Below are 10,150 nucleotides of genomic sequence, written 5' to 3' on the forward strand. Positions count from 1 at the left end.
CCGTGCCAAAAGTCAGATGTGTTTTATAAGACACAATTTGAATGTCATTTCGAGCAATTAACAATCAACACTATAAGTAACTTTGACCCAACCAACAGATGTGCTTCATAAGACACCATTTGATCAACTTGATTGTCATTATAAGTGAATAATAATAATAATAAAAACAATATGGGTAATTCTGACCCAACCATAAACAGATATGATATGCAACATAAGATGCCAATTGATTGTAATTAGAGGCAGCCAACAATCAACATCATAAGTAACTCCGACCCAACAATGAACAGATATGCTTCATAAGACGTCAATGATTGTCAATATGAGCAGCCAACAATAGACACTCTGACCCATCAATAAACAAGATAGGAAACTCTTACTCAACAATAAATAAACAATATGGGTAACTCCAAGCCACCAATAAAGAATATGGGTAACTCTGACCCAACAATAAATGAACAATATGGGTAACTCCCAGGCAACAATAGACAATATGGGTAACTCTGATCTAACATTTAACAATATGGGAAACTCTGACCTAACAATAAATAAACAATATGTTTAACTTCGACCCAACAATAAATAAACAAAATGGGTAATTCCGACCCAACAATAAACAGTATGTATAACTCTGACGCAACAATAAGCAATAAAGGTAACTCCGACCCAGCAATAGACAATATGGGTAACTACGACCCAACAATAAACAATATGGGTAACATCGACCCAACAGTAAACCGAAAAGCTTCATACGACGCCAATTAATTGTCAGTATGAGCATCCAACAATAAAACAATATGGGCAACTCCTACCCAAACAATAAACAATATAAGTAACTGCGACCCAACAATAAACAATATGGGTAACATCGACCCACCAATAAACCGAAAAGCTTCATACGACGCCAATTGATTGTCAGTATGAGCATCAAACAATAAAACAATATGGGTACTTCGACCCAAACAATAAACAATATAAGTAACTCCGACCCAACAATTAATAATATGGGTAACATCGACCCAACAATAAACCGAAAAGCTTCATACGACGCCAATTGATTGTCAGTATGAGCATCCAACAATAAAACAATGTGGGTATACCGACCAACAGGTACAATCTACTGTGTACCAAAACAATGTGGGTATACCGACCAGGTACAAATATTGTGTACCAAAACAATGTGGGTATACCGACCCACAGGTACAAATATTGTGTACCAAAACAATGTGGGTATACCGACCCACAGGTACAATCTACTGTGTACCAAAACAATGTAGGTATACCGACCCACAGGTACAAATATTGTGCACCAAAACAATATGGGTATACTGACCCAACATGTACAAATCTACTGTGTACAAAACAATAAACAACAAAGGTAACTGTGATCCAATAAGTGAATAACTACTGTGTAACATGGGTAACTCTGACCCAATAAGTACATATCTACTGTGTACCACACCAATAAACACTATGGGTAACTTTGACCCAATAGGTAAAACCTTGTACCAAAACAATAAACAACTTAAGCAACACTGATCAAATAGCTACTTATCAACTTTTTATCAAAATAACAAACTTGAATAAACTTGAAAGAGTAATACTGATCCCATTAGTACATAATTATTAAATTTGTACAATGTACTAAAATAATCAACCACTTGAGTAACACCGATTCAATTTGTAACTATCAACTTTGTATCAACAGTTTAAACCGTTAACAACACCAACCCAATAAGTACATAAATTATCCACCGAAACGATAAACATCTTGAGTAATCATGTTAATATTGTCTACACCAACCAAATTAGTACATATACCTTGACTACCTAGACTTTGTACAATATCCATTCAATATTTATCAATATACAAAACATGAAATGTTACATATAAACTTAATTTGAACCAAAACTGATCAAACAATAAGGAGCAATTCAAGAAACACCAAAGTATAGAAACTATCTGAACTATGTATATAAAGCTCAGTCCACAACCCTTAAACTCCAAAGAGTGAAAATGAGATATTGGTACATTTATTTACATGATTACAATATACATTTCTCAACTAACCTTAAAAGATAGCTGACATTACCTATTAGATTCTGTTAAGGAAGGGGCAGTGTTTTAACAATGCTGCCTAGCTGTTTTACGTCATGTTGAATGCAAAATGAATATGCAAACTATGATAGGTAATTGAAATTCTCATTGTAGTTCAATAAAACTAAATAACTTTGCATAAAGTTGCTAATTTAAAAGCTTACACCATAGATTATACATGATTTGAGTATTAAACAATGCCTTTGAATAATTGAAAGTGATAACTTATACACAAAAAACTATTTGGAAATCCCAAGCGCGTTATGTATAATTGTAAATCACTTATAAAGTAAACATAATACTGGCCTTCGTCCTCAATTACATGGCAAGGCAAACTCTCTTATGCACGCGGTGAAGCAGCACAGGTGTACGCCAGCTGGACCTAAAACGCCCAAGTTTGAGGTTCAGGGTCTCCCGCTGTGGCCCCAGCTGTGAAATAGCGATGCTTGCAGCAGATACTTGCAGGATGTTCGTTATCTATCACAACTTTTGTTGATCAAACTCTGTATCCACTGATCATGGAGATCGATATAGAGATAGTAATCATTAAAGGTATCTATTTGTTTCGTTCAACCAGTAACAAATAGCTTACTTTGAAATCCTTTCAAATTCAGACTAGGAAAAAGTTCCACGTTTGATGTCGCAATAAAATAGCTCCATGAAATATGTTCTTCTCATGAATATCTGCTTATAAATAAAGTTCATATCGGCAGAAAAATACACCAAATGTATCATACAGTAATCAGGTAATATATTTGATAACCCGCGCACATATTATGTACCACCGCATCAGTAAACAATAAACCAGAAAATCCACCCGTTCTTGTAAATGGCACTTTACAACACGAACAATACTTTGTTCCTTTCCATTCATTGGAATTTCATCTCGACAGAAAGCCAGGGCACGTTCAGCTAAGTTAAACAATCACAGACATTGTAACAAATCTTCAAAATAGACGTGCCTCTAATTTTAGCGTGGTCAGCAGGCGGGTTATCACAATACAACTGAATGACTCGCTGAGCTGACCACGTGACCTTACACCTTCTATCATACGTAGTCCATCAACCAAGGTGTGGATCTAAGAATTTTTTATATTTTACCAAAATAAATCCTACCGGAAACCTCCAACTAAGTTATCGCATTCAATACATAAATACAATTATTATTCTAAAAATTGTTGTTTTAAGAAAAAAATTCGAACGTCCAGATCAGATCAATGTATGTTATAATTATAGGATGACAACAGAACACTTTGTGGAGATTCATTATGTATGTTATAATTGCAGGATGACAACAGAACACTTTGTGGAGATTCATTATGTATGTTATAATTATAGGATGACAACAGAACACTTTGTGGAGATTCATTTATGTTATAATTATAGGATGACAACAGAACACTTTGTGGAGATTCATTATGTATGTTATAATTATAGGATGACAACAGAACACTTTGTGGAGATTCATTATGTATGTTATAATTATAGGATGACAGCAGAACACTTTGTGGAGATTCATTATGTATGTTATAATTATAGGATGACAGCAGAACACTTTGTGGAGATTCATCATGTATGTTATAATTATAGGATGACAACAGAACACTTTGTGGAGATTCATCATGTATGTCATAATTATAGGATGACAACAGAACACTTTGTAGAGATTCATTATGTATGTTATAATTGCAGGATGACAACAGAACACTTTGTGGAGATTCATTATGTATGTTATAATTATAGGATGACAACAGAACACTTTGTGGAGATTCATTATGTATGTTATAATTATAGGATGACAACAGAACACTTTGTGGAGATTCATTATGTATGTTATAATTATAGGATGACAACAGAACACTTTGTGGAGATTCATTATGTATGTTATAATTGTAGGAAGACAACAGAACACTTTGTGGAGATTCATTATGTATGTTATAATTGTAGGAAGACAACAGAACACTTTGTGGAGATTCATTATGTATGTTATAATTCTAGGATGACAGCAGAACACTTTGTGGAGATTCATCATGTATGTTATAATTATAGGATGACAACAGAACACTTTGTGGAGATTCATTATGTATGTTATAATTATAGGATGACAACAGAACACTTTGTGGAGATTCATTATGTATGTTATAATTATAGGATGACAACAGAACACTTTGTGGAGATTCATTATGTATGTTATAATTATAGGATGACAACAGAACACTTTGTGGAGATTCATTATGTATGTTATAATTATAGGATGACAACAGAACACTTTGTGGAGATTCATTTATGTTATAATTATAGGATGACAACAGAACACTTTGTGGAGATTCATTATGTATGTTATAATTATAGGATGACAACAGAACACTTTGTGGAGATTCATTATGTATGTTATAATTATAGGATGACAACAGAACACTTTGTGGAGATTCATTATGTAACAATTATTCCACCTGTATTTCTACGTCATCAACCAAGAAAATCTGCATTGCTACAGGTAGGTCATTTTTCTGTTCAAGGACATTTTGGAAATATATTAATTAGAATTGCAGGCACACTTCACTTACATTGTTAAATTAATATCATTTGACTGGACTTTTGGGCTCAATTACTGTTCCTTATCAGCATAAGAGATTTCTTCTAAAACATTTTTTTTCAAATCCTATAACAACTAAAATGCGTACGGAATATGCTTGGCAAGCACATTAAAACCCCGAAAGAAATTACGTTTGATTCAGCATATCAAGTATTTTTAGCATGTATATAGAACTTGTTTACTGTCGCAATTCACTTTCAAATTAGTTCAAATGCGTATATACTATGAGAAACTTATTGCAAAATCTTGAATTTAAATATTAATCAAAAGAAAATTTAACATGTAAATGGAGGAAAAATGCTGTTTTAGCTTTAGGCACTATGAATTAAAACATTTGTATGTATCAATTGTTTTTTTATAATGAATATTTTGAACATATTTTACAATAGAATAATTTGTGTTGGCTTCATATAAATATATCAGTATATTTATAATAAATATTGGAGTCATGCATCGCAATGTTTTTTGGTTACCTGTATTTATTAATTAAATTGGTTACCTATATTTATTAATTAAATATATTTAGAATTTTTCTCAATTGTGTAACGATTCTCAAATAATAGAATCATCTATTGTTATATATGTCTTAAGTTAAATAAATGTTTCTTTTAAGAATGTTCAGAACCTGTCCCTTTCCTGGAAAATGGAATCATTCTACGTCAGAACTATAATCCTCCTTCTGTAACATTTGGCTGTCAACAGAACTACATTGCCGTAGGTCAAGGGAACACAACAACCTGTACACCCGGAGGTAAATGGTCACCTCTTTCTTTGATCTGCGAATTCCTGGGTATTACAGATCTTATTAACAAATTTGCTGTAATTTGTTGATCAAACCTTGATTATACCACCGCAACTGGAAATCTTAATATTCTTTATATATTTATAATTTAACTTCTCTTTTATGCATATCGTATATAAGATTATTTTGTTTTGACGATCTTTTTAAAGGTTCAATACGATTACAAAGCGGAAGTTCGCCAAACGAAGGCAGGGTTGAACTTTCTATCAACAACACATGGGGAACCATTTGTGATGATGCCTGGACGGAAACAGAAGCTCGGGTTGTTTGCCAAATGATGGGGTATACCGGGTAAGTGTTTTATGGAAAGCCACAAGGGACTCATGTTATCAGTCTTCTTTTGACCAAAATATTCATCCTGACTTGGTCAAGATTATGTATGTAAAGATCATGGCGTGGACATGTTTGAAATCCTGACTTGGCAAAAACTGCAAAGAATTATATACAATATGATTTGAGGGTTGTAAGTGGCTTTACGTACCTTTTAAAGGATACACTTGTTTTATGCTCTATAACTATAACTTACTTTCAACTGGCACTGATCTGATCATTTAATTACTTTCAGTATCGCCACTCCTAGAACCGCTGCCTATTTTGGGGAAGGTGAGGGTCCTATCTGGTTAGACGGTGTAAAATGCTCTGGGTCGGAGTCTCATCTTCTGTTGTGTGAACATTCCCCAATAGGAAGCCATAATTGTTATCATTTTTAAGATGCCGGTGTTACATGCTAGTAGAACATTAGTAGCAAGAATGAAATATTTTTCAAGATAAATAATAAAAACAATAAGAAACAAACATTTGTGCACCAGTACAAACTTTTAAAAGTACACGCTAAAATATGATTAAAATTGATATGTGCATGTCGTCTTAAAGACACACATGTAAGGACGCTGAGTTGTGTTTTTGTTAATTAATATTTCACGAAGAGGGGATAGATAGGCTAAATTTTGAGTTTGCTTATGTTCATATGTTTGTAAACAGTTATTCTGCTTTCAGTTCAATATCTTTCTTCCAATATATATCTATCTTATTTTCACCCTAATGCGTCCATTTGCATTCCACTTGAGTTTCATTTTGCATGTTCTCTAATTTTAAAACAAGAATCTTTGAATAAACGTTTTAATAAGTAATAAAGATACTGATAATTCTCTGAAATATGGACACAGAGAAGCATAAAATTAAATAACCTACTGACAGGTTCAAATCATGAAAGAGAAAAAATATGATTAATAGTTATATAATTATTTTATAAAACTATTTTAAAATTAATATCATGTACATGTACATATTTCCTAATGATTCGTAAAATTCTGAAACTAGAAAATAATTGCTAACTGGGATTTTTTCAAGTGATCAAATACTCAGTACCCAGACAAAGATCCAGTATGCAATCCTGATGAGGTTTTTAAAGCATATCTAAAAATTTCCAAAGGATTCTGGATACATTCTCTTATTTTCTTAATGACCTGTTTAGTTACATTTTGTCGCAAAGTGTTCACAATTATTTCCTATCATGTCAAATGGGCCCCACCGATGCGGATTTTCCAACAATTCCTTGGCTTCTTGAACTACAACCTCCGGAGGTAGGCATTGTCCTGCAGAATATTTTATTCTTACAAGTCTTCTTCGTCCAAAATCAATGAATTGAAACAGATCAACGCGCCGCACTTTTGCCCTTCTTTTGTCTGGTCCACCAAATTCGATGATGCCTTCCTTGTGACTGATGAAAATACCATGGTGGTAGTACTCAACACCATTTTGTTCTCCAGCAACAGCTATGTGATCCCCAGGTTCTAAGGACCTAGAAAGTAAGCAACATTTACATGGATGCCCGTAACAATTTTAACAGTTTCCTTTAGAACGTTTTATTCTAATAGTATGCTTAAATTAATTGTTTAAACATTTTTATAAACTTTACAAGCAAAACTTATTTTTACACACATTGATATGCTTTTTATCAAGATCTTTTATTTTGAGGTACATTCTGTTTTCTTTTTCAAGATCCAGGTTTTCATGAAACTTACAAGTAAAAAAAAATGATCGAAAATGGACGTTTTCTGTTGCATACTAGTATGTCGAGATAAATAAGAAGTATTGAAAATTCTGAAAAGTTCATTTTAACAATGAAACATACGAAGATAACGAACAGTATTCAAGATCAAAAGTCCATAAAACAATATAAAATAGAAGCAGAGCAAACACGGACATACAAAACACCAGAGATGGGATCAGGTGCAATGGAGCATCCCCGTGTCGACCGGTCCCACCCGTCGTGTGCTCCTGTAATGATTGAGAAATAACGAAAAAATCTATTGACAATTCATTGTATAAATAATGGACTAACAATTAGTATGAAGAACGTCAGTCAGCATTTGACTCAATGATAAATTGTATTTGCTGATAAGCTCTTTGTATATCGACCATAGAACCTAAGAAAGAATGACTTTAAACGAAACTGCTGATATTCTTGTTTGATCATCTTGTTTGTCAATCTTCAGTAGAACCGACACTGACCTATGAAAACTGGTGCCTGGGATCAGATTCCATTGATATGTAAGCTACCCCATTCGACCTGATAAATCTACCTTGTGTGGCCTTTTCTATGATAAGGTAAAAGGAAAAAATCGAATGACTATCCAGTTTGAAAATATTGGTTCAACAATTTATATGAAACTTATGCTTCAACATTCAGCCTTACTAGAGAAAGTTTTCGCAAAAACAACATATTGCATTGACCCAAAGAAGAATTTGCCAAACGTTAACTTAAAATGGGATTGTTGACATCACTTCCTGTTAAAAGCCTGTCGTTTAAAAGAAAATAATCCTGTGCAAAGAATTAAACTCGAGATATAAACCTCATATGCAGGTTTTCCCACAGGCACTTTGGGTATGGACCCCTCTTTTCCATTTTTCTTTTCTTTTTAAATCCGGGGTCGAGTCGCCTTTTTTCCTATTTTGTATTCTAATATGCACTATATATTATCAATAATGTAACTCTTTTGTCTCTATAAGCTGTTTTTTTTAAGTATAATCGTTTTCGACTGATACATAAAAAGAGAGAACTTCAGGCTTGCAACTCTTTTCTCGTCATCCGCCTCACCTCGTCTAAACTTCGCTCGATTATTTACCTAAAACAGAATAAAACATGGGATATGCATACATTAATTAATTTGTTATACATTACTCTTCCTTTTCATATTTCCATTTAATTTTCATGTGCCCCGGATTTGTAAATATTTCGATGAAATCACCCGCATCTTGGGTGCCCCCCCCCCCCCACCCCTTGTTGCTACGTGCCTGGACTCACTAAATAAAATAAGTCTAGGAAGAGAAATACCCCAGTATCATACCAAAATGTGATCTAATTTTTTCTACAGAGGCCACGTATACTGACTAGCTAAGACCATAAACTGTTGACTGCCATATTCTTGATCATTTTTTGTCCCCCGCTTTCGCGAAAGCGAGGGGACATTAAATCTCATTCATCTGTTCGTCTGTCCGTCAGTCTCTCAGTCTGTCCGTCACAAAAACTTTAACCTTGCCCATAACTTTTGATTTAGTGGAGCTATGACTTTCATATTTCACATATGTATTCCTTGTGAGAAGACCTTTCTTTGGGTACCACCAAATTTGCCTTTTTGACCTTGACCTTGGAGTTTGACCCACTTTTCCACAAAAAATGCCATACTGTTACTTTGGCCATAACTTTTGAATGGTAGATACTTTCACATTTCAGATATATAATTTTATAACAAGACCTTTCATTGGATACCAACAACTTTGACCTTCTGACCTTGACCTTGGAGATTTTGGTACTTTGAAAAAACTTTAACTTTGATCATAACTTTTGAATAGTAAGGGCTAGGGCTTTCATACTTCATATATGTAATTTTTGTTAGAAGGCCTTTCATTGGATACCAAGAACTTTGACCTTGATCTTGGAGTTTGACCTACTTTTCAAAAACTATCTCTTTTTCCACAACTTTTGAACAGTAGATACTAGGACTGTCATATTTCACATATATTTCTTGCGGCAAGATCTTTCATTTGATATCAACAACCTTGACCTTTGACCTTGGAGATTTTTCGTACTTATGAAAAAATTTAACATTTACCATAACTTTTGAACGATAAGGGCTAGGGCTTTCATACTTCATATATGTAATCTTTGTGAAAAGACCTTTCATTGGATACCAAGAACTTTGGCACTCTGACCTTGGAGTTTGACCTACTTTTAAAAAACTATCACTTTTTCCACAACTTTTGAACAGTAGATACTTAAGTACTAGGACTCTCATATTTCACATATGTATTTTTTGCGGCAAGACCTTTCATTTGATATCAACAACCTTGACCTTTTGACCTTGACCTTGGAGATTTTTCGTAGTTATGAAAAAATTTAACCTTTACCATAACTTTTGAACGGTAAGAGCTAGAGCTTTCATACTTCATAAATGTAATTCTTGTCAGGTCTTTCATTGGATACCAAGAACTTTGACCCTCTGAACTTGACCTTGGAGTTTGACCTACTTTTCAAAAACTATCACTTTTGCCGCAACTTTTGATCAGTAGATACTAGGATTCTTATTTCACATATGTATTTCTTGCGGCAAGACCTTTCATTTGTTATCAACAACCTTGACCTTTTGACCGT

The 10,150-nt window shown here is 33.7% G+C and overlaps 2 protein-coding genes across 2 annotated transcripts in view; one reads left to right on the plus strand and one right to left on the minus strand.

Annotated features, from left to right (window-relative positions):
• Nucleotides 1-399: 399 nt before the first annotated feature.
• Nucleotides 400-6,216, plus strand: LOC134257877 (antigen WC1.1-like). The gene is made up of 6 exons (XM_062740455.1): nt 400-467; nt 3,995-4,130; nt 4,502-4,595; nt 5,308-5,484; nt 5,646-5,787; nt 6,062-6,216. The coding sequence occupies exons 1-6, from the start codon at nt 400-402 to the stop codon at nt 6,204-6,206; spliced, it is 762 nt and encodes a 253-aa protein (XP_062596439.1). The 3' UTR covers nt 6,207-6,216.
• A 750-nt stretch (nt 6,217-6,966) lies between these two features.
• The window catches only part of LOC134257878 (uncharacterized), a 27,281-nt gene continuing 24,097 nt past the window's right edge, over nt 6,967-10,150 (minus strand). The window contains exon 3 of the mRNA XM_062740456.1: nt 6,967-7,297. Within this exon, the coding sequence (XP_062596440.1) occupies nt 6,967-7,297 (331 nt within the window). The remainder of the gene's footprint in view (nt 7,298-10,150) is intronic.

The sequence above is a fragment of the Saccostrea cucullata genome, unplaced genomic scaffold (assembly GCF_032062105.1).
Source record: "Saccostrea cucullata isolate Sc308-1 unplaced genomic scaffold, CSIRO_AGI_Scuc_v1 ctg2912, whole genome shotgun sequence".
In the NCBI taxonomy this organism is placed as follows: domain Eukaryota; kingdom Metazoa; phylum Mollusca; class Bivalvia; order Ostreida; family Ostreidae; genus Saccostrea; species Saccostrea cuccullata.